We start from the raw sequence: 18,433 nt of genomic DNA on the forward strand, positions 1-18,433 counted from the left end.
GTCTCGTTCCCCTGGGATTGCACAGATCTCCTGGAAATATTCCACATCTTTGATTGCTCAAACATGATAAAATGTTTCCAACTGAAAGTTTGCTGAAACTAGTTAACCCAAACATTAGAGGAGTCGTTTAAAAAATATATAAATTTATTTTTTCCTTTTTTTTTTTTGCACACTGGCATTGAACTTTTTTTAGTTTTGCCTCGGGCTAGGGTTGAATACTGTAAGAAAGCATTGGTTGATTAAAAGAAAAGCGAACTAACTGCAGCTTTAGACGGCGAAAGACAGCCACCCTTTTAAATTGATGTGGGTGGTAAGTAATAAAGAGGAAAGCTTCTCCAAGAACACTCTCGAAAATAGCCTCACGTGAATTTTAGTGGGGGCATCCCAAGTGAGTCAGCAGTAAAGGTAATCCGACTCGCTGAAATTTCAATCAGATTACTCAAGACTCTTTCTGTTTCGTGGTGTCAGGTCAGAAATATTATAATTGTGTGCATTGCAGCCAAGAAATTCCTGTTTACACAGCATTCAGGAAACACGCGTGGCAATAATCAGAAAAACGCGCCAAAAACTCGTCCTCAAGACAAAGGTTGTGTCAAACAGGCAAATCTATTTCTCGTGTAATGTTTGTACTGCACAGGAAGTTTAAATTTCGTTCCTCAGACCACAGACGAATGAATATGCTGATCGCACTCAGAGGAAGCATAAGTTTGGTTTTGATTACTCGAAGAACGAGACAGAAGTTTCGAAATAGTCGACGAGCAAATTGAGAACGTGATGCCCTTTTTTTTTTCTAATTTGTCGCTTATTAAGCCCCCGTATTAAAACTTGAGCGTGGTGTGACACGTAAAAGCTGAGCGTAACATGCGATGATATCGATCTTCCTCCCGACTTCAGCGATATATTGATCTTAATCACTTCTTATCGTGTGAAAAAATAGTTCGGAATGCACTGGAACGCAAAAATAGCGAGGTCAACAGATGCGGCCCCTGTCTCCGTCCGCTGAGCATGCGAGCCAAAATATAACCACACCTCCAACTAGATTTGTTTGCTCTCCTGTTACCTTGTAGCGTTTTGTTTGTAACATGTTAATCACGATGTTTCACAGAAAACTATCAGATCTGCCATGCAAATTCTGTTCACATTTATTATTTTACAAATTATATTTACAACAATGTCAATGTTGAGGTAAGTCGTTATAATTCCTATCGCTTGACAGGGAACGAAACTCACATTTCGTTTCGTAGTTCGTTACATCCATGAACTGCAAAGAATTATCTCGACTAAGAATAAATTAATTTCCTCTTTTAGCTATCTTTTCAGCCAATATTTCGGTATGTCCATAGCTTTCTGAAGCTTGCTGCTTCCCGCTTCATCTCCTGATAGTACAGTCTGTCAAATCTGCATTAACTACTTGAAGTTCGGGTAAAGCGTTAAGTTGCTCTAATTCCATCTCGAGGATTAAAGACGTTAGCGCATCGTCGTCGAGAATAGCTACGTCGCATTCTGATGAATTAAAGTCTTTGTCTTGTACCCCGAATTTTCCACTATTGTGAACACAGTGTGGGATAGGATACGCGTTGGAATAAGTAAAAATGCTTCGGTCTTCTGAGCACCTGCGAGGTTGATTTCCACTCATTGATGAGAAGGGCCCAGGACTTGGAATAGGTCTCGTTAAAGACGGCGTCGTGGTTGTAATGGCGATATTATTATTTAGTACCAGAGTCATTTCTTCTGGTTTACTCCGGGCGTTACGCTGATGTGTATGTTCTCAACGGTGGTCTGAGTTGTTGAACACGAAATTCAAACTCTCTTTATACCTGTCACTATTGACAAAAGAGCTATAAATAGACAGTTACCACAAGGTCAGATGAGGGCAGCCAAAGTTTCAGCAGCCACGCAGATGGAAACTGAGATGACAAATATTTACCTGCTGTTGAGGGGTAACGATAAGGAAATGAACTTAAAGCAGGTATTCGCGGGTTGAAAACGTGCTTGTGTAAATCACACGACTGAAGTGTACGCTCCGATTAACAATATGCGCTTAGATCGAGCAATGACACCTTCAACTTTATATCCCTCTCCGTATCGGTGGTCTTATTCCAGGTTATTGATATTCTATTCGCGGTGTTGAGAGATTTAGTCATTGTTCTCCATGTAGAGATTGTAATCTGGCTGTTGCACAACAGTGATGGTATTTCACGAGCAGAATATTCGCTTCACTTTGATGTTGCCGACAACTTAGCTTGTAGGATGTTGGGGTGTTTTGTTTCGAATCGGACGTTTCTCTGCTCGCAAACACGTTTTACACACGAGTCTCGTTTTAAGTTTGCCCTCAAGGCTTTTTAATTAATCATCCGTTTTGAAGCAGTTTTAGGAAACTTCCAGTTACGTGACAAGCACGGAATACTTGTCTGGGTTTCTTTTCAGTGGCATATTTATTGTAAACTTTTTCTTAGGATTTTCTTTCTTCTTTTATTTGCTCGATTAACAAGTCCTTCCTTTGTATTGCAAAACACTTGCTTCCATATCTTGTGGCCAGATGAGCTTATCAATGCCTTCACTGTCTCATCACGACTGTAGAACAAGATAACAATAAAGGTATTTCATATTTTGCGGGCGAAATCATCAGAATTTGAGATCATAAAAAGATAGGCCAAGTAAGCTGATGACGTTATTTCAAAACAGTTTCCTCAAAGAAAACGATTTAAATTTTTCTTTAAACATTTTATCATGCTCTCTATAAATACCGGAATTGTATATGATTTTCTCGGCAGGCGATTGGTTGCTGTAAAGTATCATACAAGAGAACGTTTCATCGATATTTCAAGTCACACGAACACTGAATGTTTTTCTTTTGTTCCTGCGTTACGTAGGTTTCAGGTCCGTGATGAGTTCGATCCAAGATTTACGTAATTATTGAAAGGCATTGCGAGAGAAAGATTAAGGGTCGTAAAGAAGGGTTTAGCATGTGATAAGTTCTAATACTCTCTATTTAGCGCCTTTTCTACTCCTGTCTTTAAAACAAGCATGTTACATTCTTGTTGTATTGTGCGCTTTTGAAAAAGACTACGTGTCAAAACAACATCCTTCGTTGCTGTCCAGTCAAGTGGTCAGGAGATTATGTGACCTCATTCAATGTCTTCAAAACACTCACGTCATTTGCATAATTGTCATCTTCTGCGATCACCTCTCGAAACGAGAAAAGTGCGCTTCGAAAATACACTCGGATTCTTCCACGTCATCATTGTAAAAGCTCTCGCTTTGAGCGAAACTGTTGTGAAGAACACTTCATCTGTGAAGGGTTCCATGACAAAATCAGCTCTATTACATAACAAGATTATTGATTGGAAGGGTTTACGAAATTGTAATTTTTAGACTAGTTATTAGACACACACATTTGCACAGGACTTGACAATGGTACGAGTTACGTGTAAAGCTTCCGAAGAACCTCTGCGGTTTTCGTTTTTTTAGAAAACGAAAACACCGACGGAAACCACACAAAAACTGAAGGTACTCTGGGGAACAATTGTGGAAACTGTCAGAATTTAGCCTCCGGTATTAAAAGAATGCAAGTCATAGAATAAAGTGGTAATTAGCCTATTATATTCGACTCTCACTTTCCATCGAGTACAGAAACAATGCCAAAGACATTCCTCTGTCGGAAAAGACATCCATTTGTCAGCTTTACGTTTTCGACACAACTTGTCGAAGGAGACACGAGAGTTAAATTTTTTTCTAACTAGTTTCTGTAGGTATTGGAACAACTGAAGCTAGAGATAACAGAAGGAACAGATCTCGTCGCATCTGGCGGTCGATTCGAAATTCAGCGTGGATATAGGTTCGAGTTTATTATCGACTTAAATCTGTCTCCCGTAAATGCATTCCTTGAGCAAGCCTCGTTATCTCCTTTCGTGTCGGCCAAGAGTTTATTGTAAAGTTAAGAAAAATCATCTTCACCTTCAAACAAACTTTCGGAAATACGTTGAAGGTTGTAAGGTTTTCATTAGATGCGAATACCACATTTTGAACCATCGAGAAACCGAATGAAAATTACTAAACCAAACAAAACAAACAAACAGACAGGGATAGGGGTTCGAAAGAAGTCTTGAAACCGAATAATTTCATAATAACTAAAGGTTCATAACTGCTTCTGGCAGTTGAAACAAGAATCTGCGATTACGAAACTTGTTATCAAAACTAACTTAACGATATCTATTCAAGTACACTCGAGATGAACACTTCCAGACAGAGCTGATTAAAAATAATTGTTTTCCTTTTTCAGTCAATACGAACGCGTCGAAGTTTGCTATTTCATGAATGCCTCGAGCAAAAAGAAAAAAAAAAGGCGTCAAATATGTTTAGCATCCTGTAATTTGGTATGAAAATTCTGAATCGATGAGGTTCCTTGCATTATTTTGAGGAACCCTAGAGGATGTATTTTTCATCACGTCATGACACCGAACCTCAAGATTACTTAAAGGAGCTGTAGTAGTTTGAGTACTGATTCACCACAAACCTCTCAACGTACTTGATCTTTTGATTTCCTTTGTTTTGAAATCAATTTATGACGTCAGTTCTTGGGTCACGTCATGCGTGACGGGGAAGAGCTTGGTGACGCCTGCTTCGTTGCACGTGATTTCTTTCACACAGGGTAAAGTCATTTTGTTTTTATATTCATTTACGTAAAGCGGAACATGCCAAGTTCGTCGCGTCATAAACCTTTTACACTAGTGACCCCGCGTCAAGGGAAATTAAATGACGAGTACTGCAGTGACACCCTGACAAAACAACAAACCCGCTAAAAATAAAAACAGCCAAATAGATAACGCATTCTGTCAGGAGCCATTACTAACGTAATGGGCTCGTGGTTGTGTTGATAAAAGAACGTGAAAGTGTCGCTTGCTTTTCTCCTTTCAGCCCTTTACACCGTAACATCGGTATGCAAGTTCTCCATACTTTTTTCCGTTCATTTCCTTTGGTACTGACGAAGAGAATTCGTTCAACAATCAAAGCTTCTTAGGTTGGTTATCGTTTCCGCTATTCTCCCGACCTTAACGTTTGACTCAGGGTCAGTACTGTTGGGAGTAATTGTATGCTTATCACTTTTAGGGAGAAAGGGGGTAAGGGCGTGTGATCTGCTTTTCTTGTTGGTAGGCTTGAGCGGTGCGCAAGTCGATGAGACATGTTCAAAAAATCCGGCTTCATTAATTATAAATAACATACGGTTGACTCGGGGTCAAAGCAAAGATTCCTTAAGGAACCTACTTCAGGAAATTCGCATTTTTTTGCGCTGCTTCCTTTTCATAACCTTTTAAGCGTGAAGGTAACAACAAAATATTTGTTTGGCATCCCAAAAGGGAAAAAAAGGATTATCCCGTGCTGCGCCATTCCTTTGATAATAATACCATGTTAGGATAACCAGCGCCAAAGGCTAGTCTAAAATTGTCTTGTCAGTTGAGTCATCTTGATCCTCTTTCAATAGAGGACGTGAAAAGTCATGCACCTACCCTCTTTTGTTGAAAATATCCAGGCCAAAAGCTTGATAAAGATTTAAGTCAAAAATATATATTAATGTTTCAACATTTCGTTAGTTTGCAATGTGTGTAGCCACAGATATATTGTTTTTTGCGTAAGAATTCTAACGGTGCAATTATTTTTCATGTGTCATGGGGAAGGAACTCTCTACAGAACATCGTAAGCGGTATTTATTTCTCGCCCACTGCTGCTTCCTTTCGATCATCAGGAATAAGTCTCAGCGAATGATAACAAGTTAGATCGTAAGATCCTTAGGGTGACGTAAGTTAATTTCGTAAAAATAAACTCTGCTTGACTTTTTGGGTGAGTGCCTCACCGGCACGAAAATAAACTTTTCGACGTTTCCTTTCAAGATTCAATTGTGTTGTCCCCTTCAGTATAGCCTTCTCGAATATGGTAGCGGAATGGGAAAATAATCTTTATTTATCGAAGAAATGGATGGTCTATGAGGTGTCCCTCAGTTTCGGAGAAGTCCGTCGTGCGAGTCGACCAAAACATGAGCGAAAAAAAATTGATGTTATTTCGTAGTCCCTTAGACTATGAGCTGTCGGTCCTTTTCGACGAATTCCGTCGCTCGAGTCAAAAAATCATTTTTCCTCTGTTTTTTTTTCCTTTCGCGACGGATTTCGCCAAAATGGACTGCTCCAAGTGTTGATGTCCCTAATTTTCGTGCGCTGTTTTTTTTTCGACTAGCGCGAAGGATTCGCCGATTAGAAGGGTTTACTTGTAGTCTAAATAAATGATACACCAAGATTATTCGAATTTACAAAGCTTTTGAATGATTGTTAGAGGAAACGCACAAGGTGTTGCATTGGTTACTGTCAACTAGGAAGTGTATGACAAACTCTCCGCTTTATTTAAAATGCGTATACTACGGTTGAGACGAATCTTTATATCATCATCTATTGATTATAGTGAGATTTTATTCGTCTGAAATGGTTATAGGAACATAAATCGTTTTCAATGCATCCTCAAAGTTACGATCAGTTTTCAGCCCGCTATTTCTTCGAGTCCCAGACCCCCTATGAGCATCAATATCTTCTAAAAATATCGTTGATGTAAAGAAAATTTTAAGAGTGGGATTTTCAATAATTCATAGGACATCTGTTGCGAAAATAAAACTTTACTTTATAAGCAAAAGATTAAGAAATAAAACAACGTCGAGATGTAAAGAGATCGAGACACCTTTTCGCATTGTGTGAAAATTTTTATTTTGTGGCGAAACGCTGCACAATTTTTAAGAGTTTTATCTCATTTAGTTTACGTGGTAATTACTTCCTGTTATTGTCTCTTAATTTCACCGCAAACGAATCAAACAGAGTTTTCTTCTCTATGATATAACGCTTTCTTAAAAGGCATGAACACTTTTGCCCTCTTCGGTAATGAAACGGGAAAAACTCTGGCAGGGCTGAAACCAGAATATTTGTACCGCTGATATTTTTGTTCTATAAGGAAATATATAGAATTTCGGACATCAGCTCAACTTTTCTCAGCAAAGAACTGTAGCTCTTGAAAGCTATATGTAAAGAGACGCTCCGCTCCGCTAAGCGGCGAAATAAGATCACTAAGCGTTCATCAAGACATGAAAACAGCTATTAGAGACAAGATTTTCGAGACCTCAGGCGTGGGACAGGCACCAAGCAAAGACTTCTTTCATTTAACTGTGACGAGAGAATCGATTATCTGGCGCTCGTGGAGAATAACTTTAAGAAGTAACAAGTCCTTGCCGGGCGAAACGACTCACTCGTGGGACGAGTTCGTTAATGATTCCAAAGGTACATGGCTTCAGGGAGAAATACGGCGAGTATTTGGGGTCGAGACTTTAAATATTGTGCTCGCCATGGTGACGCAAACCTGGTTACCTTATTTGAAAAGCGATATTCTGACCGAAATTCTTGTTCGACTCGATCTTCGTGACATCATGCGGCTTGCGCAGGTAAGATACTTGAAATTATTATAGTGACCATGAAATAAAGTGTCGTATCAACCCAGGCCAACGTGAGACAAACAGACTTGCAGCCAATAAGTATGACAGAAACAATTTATGTAAAGTTTAGGTCGATCAAACACCATTCTCTTAGATGAATACAGCTATCGAATCAACAAAGCGGGAGAGGTTTGTATCCTCCAGTAGCACCCATGACACCGAAAAACAATCTAAGAGAACCCTGATAGCGTGAAATTAATATTTATAATATGTATAAGCAAGCATTAAAAGACGAAGTTTGGGATTTCATATCATTTCAGTGGTGTGTTTATTTCTTGTTAGTAACTTTAGGATGTCGATGAAGTTCGTAGCTTTCGTCTTATTTCAGGAGTGAGTTTTATTCTCGTTAATAACAATAATGATATTTTTCAAAACTTCTTTCCGAAAAAAAGCGAACAAATAAACATGCGAACTCAAATGTTGCAAATGAGGTCTAGGTGGATAATTAATGAGGTCTCGATTTAATAGTTTTTTTTCAAAACCTTTTTGCTGCTGAAAACAATTGTAATTTCTATTCAGCCGGTGTAAAAAGATGAACCATGTGAAATTTCGCTCATTAGGGTAAGGCCCGCGTTTTAAATATGTGGATGACAGCCGACAAATATGACAGCTTTCCACAACTTCGATGACCACATACCAATTAAAAATTTTAATTAAGTTTTCAATAATTTTCTGCCAGTTGTTTTTCCATGGTGAGAAAACAGGAACCATCTTATCAGGAATTTGGCCGACCTATAAACAAATAAAAGAAACATCGCGAAAACAAAAAGCAAATTTGTAGTTTTTTTCATCAATCCAAGGTACATGAAATACACAACTCATTAATTATGAAATAGAAGCCGACAATTGTCCAAATGGAAATAGAAACTAATTTGCTACGTGTTTTTCCCTTAAAGAAATGCTTCATTGTTCAAAAATATCTTAGATTGCGGAACCATTACGGACATGACTGAACGCTCATGTTCTCTAAAAATTTCCTTTTTACCTATTTTCGTGTTTCGGATAGTAGTTAACATATACAGGAAGTGCGACCACGCCGATGTAGGCCTGTGTTGATAGGACTTTCTCCATATTTTGAAAACTCTTCATAATATTTCTTTGTAGATATTCAGGGAGTTATTCATTGTTAAAAGTATTACGATATTTACATGTCAAATTCTATTTTGGTAATGCCCTTAGGTATACCGGTACAATACGTGTTTTCTTTTCTAAACATATCCTTATAATATGCCCTGCCTATGGTAAAAACTTAAGTTTCAGGAAAAAAAATTGTGTAGAAATAGATAATTGCTGGGAAAATGATATTAAACTTGCCTTGTATTGATGCGTTGTAACTCATGCTCAATGGTTGTCCAATATTGCAATGCTTGCCTAACTTTCACAAAAAGGATTGATTTGTCATAATACTGATAATGTGCTAACTTTGTCACCTGATGAAACGAAAGAAAGAAAAAAATGAAAGGCGGGTTAATTTAGTCTTGTGTGTTTTAAGTGTTAGATGATGTTTTGATAATGTCGTTATTCATATTAATCAGGCGATTGAGGTCGCCTATTTCTGTCATTTCTGGTTTTGGTGCATCCGGTACGTAACATGGTCGTGGCTGGTGGAAAAACCGTCACGTTTTTGTCCGGAAGCTGTTGTTTCGTTATTTTTCACCAATCAGAATGCTGCGTTCGTGGGCGAAAAAAAGGATGAAAAGAAACATCCTTGCAGGCCCACATTAGCTGTGCTAGACCCATCGGCTGATCCCTCCCCGACTCGTCTCAAATCTTCGCGTGGGCCGAGAAACACTTACCCTGAAGTTCTAGAGGCATAGAACTCAAACTAGCAACACACAACGCTGTGGAGCCAATTTATGAATTTGTCCCTAATTTGTGCAACAAAATCTCGCCTCCGCCATCAGATTCGCATAAAATAAAGAAGAAACATTTAAAAGATAACGAACAGGAGCGAAGCCGGGATTTTATAAAAGAGAGGGGAGGAGGGAAAGGGCGGGGAAGAGAGGGGGAGGGTTCCCGTTTAGAGTTTCGACTTTCCTTTTGTAAATTGGCTTATACCGCTGCTCTTCCCTGTGTACCAGCGGGCTCGTATTCATGCAGCGATATGGCGTCCGAGTTACATTCTTCCTTAAGAGTTTCGTTGAATTCGAATTTTCGTAACTCGTTTGGTTATGCTTTTCATATATTTGTGTGCATTTTTTCAGTTGAACCACACCTTTATACACATTTGTATGGTTAAATAAATATTGCGGCTTAGAGTCTGTAGCATTTTCCTTAAATAGTTATACTTCATAGCTGATTCTATCTGACGTATGTCACCTCGTTGCAGGTTTGCCGAGCTTTGTATAACGCTTGTGCCAGTGACATTTTATGGCAAAAGCTTTACGTAAAACACTTCGTGATCGTTCCATCAGACGTACGGTCTGTGGCTGAAGAGTTCGGATGGAAGAAGGCTTTTGTCGTAAATCTGCAGAAACCAGTTCAAACGGTCAGAGCGTTAAGAAAAGTTCACACAAAACTGCAAGAGGAAAGTTCGAGGAAAACGCCAAAAGAAGAAGGAAAGAGGGTGGGGCCACTAATGTCTAATTAATTGCACCTTCTTTCACAATCAGGCACTAAAATCAGAAGGTCTATTGACTGACTCTACGCTTTAGGGTAACATAAGTTATTCATTGCTTTAGATTGACCCCTGGGTATGAGTAACGGTTATACCTACCCCTTCCCTAGAGTACTAGGCATAGTATCAGGTGATTGCGAATCGGAAAAGTATTTTCTTGTTTAGGTATGGGAATTATTCACTCATTGATCTATTTATTCATTTATCTTGGGCTGTATCGGTCTAAAATCAAGGAAAGATAGTTTACCATTTTGAAATGAAATAGACAATGCCTCTTAAGAGGCCTAGGGTGAAACCCGAATTCAGCGAAAGTTAAGGTGACGTACTCTTGCATTGAGCGGACACTTATGCTAGTCCCGTGTTTTTTCTCTCATATTTGCTGAGAAATTAACTCTATTAAGTGGAGGCGGAGACCAAAATTGAGCGCAGTTATCACTTGGAATCTGAATTGGGCGGACAACGTAATGAGAATATTAATTTTAATTTTCATTCATAAAAGTTCAAGATTTCCTGTTTTGTTAGTTTTAAAATGTTTGTTTGCTTCTTAATTTTAGTCTATATGCCCTCAGAATCAGCCACACTCAAAGGGTTCCTGATTACTCACTGTGCTGCGTTTCGGGTTTAACAGGCAATTACTGTTGCAAAATTTGTGTTACGTGGACACACTGACAAACATACACAAATTATCAAGCGCACACAAACAAAAGTGCCGCAAGGGATGCTTCTAAAACATCAACTTAATTTGCCATTTCACTTTCCTACTTCCCGTTGTCCGTTCCTCAACCTCCATTCCTCGTTTTAGTAACATCCGTTCTGCAAGTGTACAAATAAAACGGCTTTCATCCTATTTGAAACAAGCAAATTTCATTTTGTTGTGCACAACATGTTGTTACCAAATCTTTGCGCCCTATTTCACGTCATTTTAGACAAAAAAAGAGAAACGACATCTGCAGTGCAAGACGTCAACAGTGCAAGGTGTCTGCAGTCCGTCTGGACTCTAATAGATAGTAAGACTTATTACAGAGAATTAAGTGGTCTATCAATTATGCGTACTTATTTCATTAAGAAACGTCATGTTACTCGGATTTCAGAAACATAAAGGCGGTAGTAATAATTTTACTAACAGCCACAAGCCGCGAGCAGGAGGCTCAAACAACGCTCTATGATAATAAGCAGCCAGAAAGTCACAACAAGTTTAAATATATAGAAGATGCCAAGTTGTGACAAGTCATTTGCCTAAGAAATAGGGCGAGCATTCGCCATCTTGTTTTAAATTACAATAAAAAAGTAAAAACAGTAGCAAAAATAGATGTAATGGCTAAATGGCAAAGCTTTCTTACAGTTATAGTAACTCTGCCATAGCTTTTTACCCTAAGAAATAAGAAAAACCTACGACTTAAGTATCACAGGCTTGTGAAAATTGTATTAAAGCCTATAACAGTGAGATTATACCACACTGAGTTGCACAATGTAGAAATTACAAGCACTAAGTTGACTTTCTCTAAAACTGTATAATTTTCAGCAAAGCTACATCGGTGGAAAATCTTGATTCCTTTTTTTTTTCGTCAAACAAAGATCGGATCAATATCTGGCCAACTGCCCACCTACCCCTCCCCTAACTCAACAATAGTCAATTGATAACAAGTTAGGGTTAATGTTGGGTTAGGGGAGGGTAGGTGGGCAGTTGCCCAGATACTGATATTGACCCCAAAGATCAATTTAGACGTCGGAAGGTGCATGGTGACAAGTCCCTACTCACGGTCAGGTCTTACCGATACACAACAGGTACTGTTGTCTAATTTCTCCTTACAATATCATCCCTGAATCAGACATTAATGTCATGATCATAAAGGACCATCAACTAAAAAAGCTCTTGATTGTCAAACAAATTCTTCTCGTCGGTACCTTAGTTACTGTATAGAGAACAGTATGGAGAATATTCATACTGATAAAAGAGTGTGAAGGTTAGATACCTAACACTTAGGTTCGAATATCATGGTCTAATAGTATTTCGGAATCATGAAGTACATGACAAGAGTGACTGTGGTGACTATCAACGTAAAAAGCCAAAAGAACATTTGGTCAATGATTTGGGCAGCCATTTGCCATTTCTTTTTCTTTTCCTCTTCGCCTTGATCGACTGTTAAAGAGTTCGCAACTGCATCAAGTTTGGCGATAACTTGATCGAACTTGCGCTCCAATTGCGTGGGGAAAACGAATTCTTGCACAGAACCGTTCGGTGAACGGCACTGGGGACTAGAATTCCCGCTGTCTGAGGCAGCGCGCCTCTGTACAGGAAAATAGGTTGGCCAGCGGTCGGCGACTACACTTACTGGAGTATGCTTTCGTTTTGGACCATCTTTCGAAGTTTCCTCCGGCCGAGGCTTCCTGAGTATTCGAGAAAGAACTGAAAAAACAATGAATTCAAAAGTTTTGGACATTTCAGTTGAAGGATCTCGGTGGTAAATCCACAAAACCAGACACGAAACAACCAATGACATGCCCAGGAGAGCCATGATGGTGGTGGAGTACTTGGTCAGAAGAGGAGTGACTTCCGAAGTAGATGGTATGTTTTCAGTGAAGATGAGTGTATAAACAGTCAAACCCAGAAGAATTGTGATAATTAGTGAGATCCTCTCGCCGGATTCGACTGGCAAGAAGAACGCAAACACCGTTAAAATCGCTAGTGCGACGCACGGAAGGAGCAAATTGTTGAGATAGAAGAGCACTCTTCTGCGAAGCACAAGATGGTAGGTGATGTCAATGAACGGATCTGGACAGCAGGTGTACTTCACCACATTACGCATAGCCTCAGCAGAAATCAGGTCCCATTCGCCGCTGACAATGTAGCTGGATAAATCGACTTCTTTTCGATCAAGCATTAGGTTTAACGAAGAGCTCGTGTAGGTCCAAGAACCAAAAACCATGCTGCACCGTTGTTGGTCAAACGGAAAATAGGTAATGTCGATCTTGCAAACTGTTTTCACTTCTGTTGGGGCGTACCACTGACATGAACCATTGTAGTTTATGACGACTTTGGTGTTGAACTTGTACATCTCGCCACTGTCGCTCTGAATGCTAAAATAATAATAATAATAATAATAATAATAATAGTAATAATAATAATAGAAAAATCTCGGCATAGATTTGATTTCAGCAAAGAAGAATGTTGTCATCTTACATATTTAGCTACAGATATCATGTAGCCGTTTTTCGGTACCTCCAAGTTCATCTCCTCGCCAAACATCATTTAAAGCAGAATCTATGTAACTTTAGGCTGGTAAATTAATCTTATGACAAGCAAAAGATGAAGACACAATGGATGCCGAAGGAGACCTTGTTTACCTGTTGTAAAGAACAATGTCAGGTTTCCAAACAAGTATTGGGTCAATGTTGATGAACTTTACACCACCGTAATCCGAAGGATTCCACCTCAGAAAAGGATTTTCCCAAGACTGAAACATAAAAAGAAAACGACTACTTTCATGAATAACCCGTTAGCATTGAAATGAACTGGCACATTTACGAAAGTCACGACACCACCCCCTTGCCATTTCTCCCGAGTCACGCCGTGTCCAAGCTGTGTGATCTCGCCCTCAAGTGAGCTCACGTCGCTCCATGTTAGATAAACTAAAATCAACAAGGCTTTTTCTCATGCAGCAGTCGCACTTTAGGAGCGGTCAGTCTGGCTTTTAACCCCCTTTCTCACTGTTTTGATAAATGCGTAATGATTTGACAAATATGGTGATAATCGAGGATGATACAGGAACACTTGCGTTGACGTGATTTGAGCATTCAATAGAGAATGTCCTTGAAAGCGCAAACATTACAGGTAAAGCTTTGTCCTACCTGTCGAATCCAAACCTTGCTGGTCATTATCTGGCTCCGTCCGTTCTAATAATGAAGAAAATAAAAAATACCTCAAATTTGAATAGCCATCCTAATCTTTTTGGGACGTGGCCTTTTCCGGTACTTTAGGAAATTTGCTTATTCGGAACTTTTCTTTTTTCTGATTGGTCATCGCGATTACCCTGGTTTTGCTTTTGCGACACTCTACTGCTTCATGGAAAGAATACTTCAAATTAAATTTTACAAAGTTTAAGAGGATGGGGGGGGGGGGGGAAGGGGGGGAGGGGGGGGGATAAAGGAAAAATTTGATGACCCGCAAAAAATAACTGCTGCATTTATGTCAGTCTTTGTAAGTCATAATGTGTCGTACGTCCACAACGTCCCATCATCGTTAAAAAATGCTCACTATCTTGTTGATGTACATATTTTTTAACCTTAACAGAAGCTCCCTTAAATGATTTTAGCTGTTATATCGAACCACAAAGTATTTTCCCCTTAACACAATAATCAAAACATTAATCTCTCGAAGTAATCGTGCTCACGGTAGGACGCATGCGTATGAAAATGGGCATAGAGAGTTGTAAGTATTCTAAGCCTGTTATCCCATCTGAATGCTCCTCAAAAATAGTTCTTTAGGCGATAAAAGACTCATGTGCTTTGCATCACGTACCAATTCAACAAGTTGACTGAACATCATGTCAAAGTTGACAGGAATTGGCTGTTGTTTGTCGATGACAGGTCTCACTTCTTTACTGTAATTTGCGAACAGATCATTCATGAGGCGATGTTCTGGATCGAGATGAGCCTGGCCTGAAAAATAGAAAAAATTGGAAAGCACTGATGTTAAAACTTGCACATTGACTCTATCACTCGTCTTCTTACCCAACCCCCCTCCTCCCTTCAACCTACTCACACATATTCACTTACCTGCTTAACTATCCATTCAACCAACCACTTACTGCCTCAACCACCTAACTAACCACCCATTTACTCACTCAGTTGCACACCCACTTGCCCACACTCCCACTCGCCCACTCGCCTACACGCCGATTCGCCCACTTGCCCACTCATCCACTCAACCTGCCCACTCACCCACTCACGCACTCACCCACTTGCCCACTCACCCACTTACTCACACGCACACCCACCTAATCACTCTCTTGCTCACTGTTACCTATAACTCCACCCACGCCTCCCACCCACCCACTCACTCACGCGTGTACTCGACGCCCATACATTCGTTACCCATTCAATCTTCACTGGCTTTGTAGGGCAGCTACATAGGTCATCTATCGCTGTTGTTCCACTTTTGGATTGTGATTGTTTTCCGATCAAAATGACTTTAAAAATTTCCCTTTCAGCTGCATTCTTCTGGACTTTTTTCGTTCAATTCATATCCCTTTGTTTGTTTGTTTGTTTGTTTAATAAATTGAATTGTTGATTTTGTAATTGCCTTCCATTGGTTTATTAGAACGTTTATATTATTACATGTTGGTTTTGATATAAACGCACATTCGTTTGCGTTATTCCATCGCCTAAATACGTCAACTTGTTAATCTAGATACCAAAAGTTGGAAATAACTCTCAACTATGGTATTAATTTTCTGCAGTTTAAAAGTGTCTAAACTTAAAGCCATGAAGAGAAAAAAAGATATTACAGGTTTTTTTCTCTTCATCAAGAACAGATATGAAATTTTAGCATTGTTCTTTTTATTCCTGCGTGGCTTTCGTGCTCTCCCAGTGAGAGGTATGAGCTCACTAGAAAAATATGTGGTGTGCGACCTTCCTTATGAGCCTGCCTGCTGGGTTTTATTTCCAAACAGCAGGCAAACGTTTTAAACATTGTTCACAAAACATACATTTTTCTCACCGCAAATTCTGTGAAAGTAATCAGTCTTTCCCGAATGAACCACAAAGATTTCAAATAGTTGCGACACGGCTAACTACTTTAGTTAATTCTTTGGTGTTCATTTTTAACACGTACAGGGAAGCAATGATTATTGGAGCTACCTGTGACGAGTTGTGAAACTTCATATTGGCCTGCATAGAGGAGCAAATATCGATTTCTGTTATTTTACTTAAAACTTATTTTTGAAATGCTGGAAAACAAACGAAATTGGGCAACCTTCTTATGAACAGCTCGGTACAGGATTATTTGAGGTTTGAGTCGTAAGAGCTCACGTCGATATAAATGAGAGGGCTATTGTTAAAACACGCTTATCAAAGGTATACGAAATAAGCGAGTCTGGATTTAAACGAAACTGAAAGGTTAAAAAAATTCTAATGAAGAATATAAAATGTGATTTGCGTGCCTTTATAAAAATGGCCTTTTGTTCTTTATCACTAAGATCAGCTTTTATTATTAGTTGTTTATGTTCGGCCTTTAGTGCGTTTATGTTTAACTCTATCAGAAAATAATTTGGAGACAACGGGTAAGGCGTATGTTATTTTATGGCTTGATTTTCACAATCCTGGCTGAGCCACGAAAACAAATGTCATATAGGACAGGTCTTAGTTGTTTGAAAGTTGCAACTGACAGGGGAAACAGAGAGCTGAACACTGATGCATGAAAAACATTCTGCTCAGAGAGCTGAACACTGATACTCTAAAAACATTAGTGTATTTTTATTTCATTTATTGAAATTTGTTGAGAGCTTTCCAGATCAGAAGACTTGTACTTTTACATAGACTTGTAAGCTTGAATTTAAAGTCAAGACTCATCATTATTGTGGTATGTGGAATTGTCAATCAGATTTGGCGTTTGCTTAATGCAGTCCGGCCGATAAGGAAAAGCTGCTAGCTTGATAAAAAAAAAAAAATCTTGGACTACAAAACACCATAGCATAACTGTAACAATACAATGTGACAGTTCATTTCTTTACTAGCTATGAATTTTGCCCAAACGAACAGTTCATTGTCAACGATGTGTTTATCAGCTTCGCAACTGACCCACTCTTGGCGTTTAAAGTTAAATTCGTGTAAGGCAAAGTTAAGATACACATTTGCGATTGCAAAATAATAGCAACTGAACAGCTTTACGGGGCCCAGTTATTCATGTTGACAAAATACGACAAACTTCAAATGGTGTGATCAAAATTTGACTGGATACGAAAGATAAACATTATTCAAAGGTGTATGACAAAAAGCAAATCACGAGAATCTAACTTTTCGCATTTCTGATAGCACTGCTGTATGATTCAGATTAACTATGTCGTACTACAAGTTATTTTATGGCCTATTAATTTCGCAGTGCGTTTGATTACGCAACAGCTTGTAATAACCGCTAGATAATTAGTATTTTTTGTAGTATGTAGTCAAAATAATGTACTAAAGCCAACGGTCGCGGAATGGCCTTGCAAATTCAACTTGTCGAACTGAGTGGAAACATTACTTGCTGATCGAGACAAAATATATTTCTAAGTAACAGGAAGTTTTAAGGTGGGTCGTGTAACTCAGCAATACCCTTAACTGGATTTAGAGTAGCCACAATCTCTTCAACCAGTCATTGTGGAAGTTCAAAACAATCTCTAATTAACTAGCGTCAAACGGATAACAGGCTTCACGTCAGAAAAACATTCCTGGTGAAGAATTTCGGTCAATCTATACTTACCTCGACATGTTGCATGGATTGAAGATGTTATGGCGAAAAAGAATAGCATTTTACGATATATCATGGCTGGTATAGCGGAGACAGAAATTCCAAACGTCAGTTTTACACAAACACGCACTAACCACCATTTGGCAACAAAATACCTTAAAATTCAACTGATTGTTCTCTTAAACCGCCGTAACAGCAGGTCGAAATCAGCCTTCAGCCAATAAGCTTCTCAACAACCTAGTCTGGCATTCTTTTGTTTGGCTCGCTGTCTCACAAACAATTACGTTAAAGAAACTCCTTTGTGGTCTTACTTCCCTCAGGCGTAATCACAATGATAATAATAATCAAGACAAAAATTTGACAGCCGAAACACCAAAGAATAATCAAATAATCCAGGTGCGTTTAATCAAAAGGCACGAACAATGAACTTCCTTGACGTGTTGCTCAAAGTTTAAAGTTATACTCAGCAAGTAGAGGGACCCTAAATTAACAAGATGAATCGACCAGAATTCAAATCGACATGACAAAGAAGCTGCTGACGTCACTTGCTTTATAAGTTTTCCATGACTTCCTTTTGACTCTTCTTTTACGGCCTCTCTACGTCAAAGAACTTAGGAACGGCGTTGTCATTCATTTAGAAAAAAGAAAAAAATCTCTGCAATGGTAAACAGATAGTTCTAGAGTGTCTTTCTGTCACACTACAACCGGATCAAGAGCGGTAAGAAAGCTAAGCTTGATGGCAATCTGAAAGGGCGAATTGCCGGCTAAAATATTTCAAATAGCAGTTTCGTTGATGAGCAATCTTTTAAAAGGGTGTCAATAAAAGCCACGGCTACGAGCGTTCTAC

The 18,433-nt window shown here is 39.0% G+C and overlaps 2 protein-coding genes and 1 long non-coding RNA gene across 5 annotated transcripts; 1 reads left to right on the forward strand and 2 right to left on the reverse strand.

Annotated features, from left to right (window-relative positions):
• Positions 1–1,119: 1,119 nt before the first annotated feature.
• On the reverse strand, positions 1,120–3,345 carry LOC131779325 (uncharacterized). 2 transcript variants are annotated; one of them, XR_009339767.1, is made up of 2 exons: positions 3,155–3,345; positions 1,120–2,574 (listed from the first exon to the last, which is right to left on the reverse strand). It is a non-coding gene; the product is annotated as an uncharacterized lncRNA (long non-coding RNA). The 2 variants fall into 2 exon arrangements; XR_009339768.1 differs by having other exon boundaries at positions 2,748–3,345.
• A 3,514-nt stretch (positions 3,346–6,859) lies between these two features.
• On the forward strand, positions 6,860–10,450 carry LOC131779316 (F-box only protein 36-like). The gene is made up of 2 exons (XM_059095858.2): positions 6,860–7,471; positions 9,852–10,450. Exons 1-2 carry the CDS (start codon positions 7,118–7,120, stop codon positions 10,110–10,112), a joined length of 615 nt encoding a protein of 204 aa, XP_058951841.1. The 5' UTR covers positions 6,860–7,117; the 3' UTR covers positions 10,113–10,450.
• A 183-nt stretch (positions 10,451–10,633) lies between these two features.
• On the reverse strand, positions 10,634–17,841 carry LOC131779315 (neuronal acetylcholine receptor subunit alpha-3). 2 transcript variants are annotated; one of them, XR_009339766.2, is made up of 6 exons: positions 17,599–17,841; positions 14,659–14,798; positions 13,989–14,033; positions 13,485–13,594; positions 10,894–13,217; positions 10,634–10,860 (listed from the first exon to the last, which is right to left on the reverse strand). XR_009339766.2 is itself a non-coding variant. In XM_059095857.2 (5 exons), the coding sequence occupies exons 1-5, from the start codon at positions 17,660–17,662 to the stop codon at positions 12,140–12,142; spliced, it is 1,437 nt and encodes a 478-aa protein (XP_058951840.2). In that variant the 5' UTR covers positions 17,663–17,841; the 3' UTR covers positions 10,634–12,139. The 2 variants fall into 2 exon arrangements, 1 of the variants encoding a protein (XP_058951840.2); XM_059095857.2 differs by having other exon boundaries at positions 10,634–13,217.
• Between the last annotated feature and the right edge of the window lie 592 nt (positions 17,842–18,433).

Source organism: Pocillopora verrucosa, chromosome 4 (genome assembly GCF_036669915.1).
Source record: "Pocillopora verrucosa isolate sample1 chromosome 4, ASM3666991v2, whole genome shotgun sequence".
Taxonomy (NCBI): Eukaryota; Metazoa; Cnidaria; class Anthozoa; order Scleractinia; family Pocilloporidae; genus Pocillopora; species Pocillopora verrucosa.

Excerpts from the sequence above, each read along its gene's own strand:
- LOC131779316 (XM_059095858.2), top strand. The coding sequence starts at position 7,118 with ATGAAAACAGCTATTAGAGACAAGATTTTCGAGACCTCAGGCGTGGGA. Across the intron at positions 7,472-9,851 it reads ACATCATGCGGCTTGCGCAG|GTTTGCCGAGCTTTGTATAA; the intron begins GTAAGATACTTG and ends ACCTCGTTGCAG.
- LOC131779315 (XM_059095857.2), bottom strand. The coding sequence starts at position 17,662 with ATGATATATCGTAAAATGCTATTCTTTTTCGCCATAACATCTTCAATC. Across the intron at positions 14,799-17,598 it reads AATCCATGCAACATGTCGAG|GCCAGGCTCATCTCGATCCA; the intron begins GTAAGTATAGAT and ends TCTATTTTTCAG. Across the intron at positions 13,595-13,988 it reads GCAAGGTTTGGATTCGACAG|TCTTGGGAAAATCCTTTTCT; the intron begins GTAGGACAAAGC and ends TTTATGTTTCAG.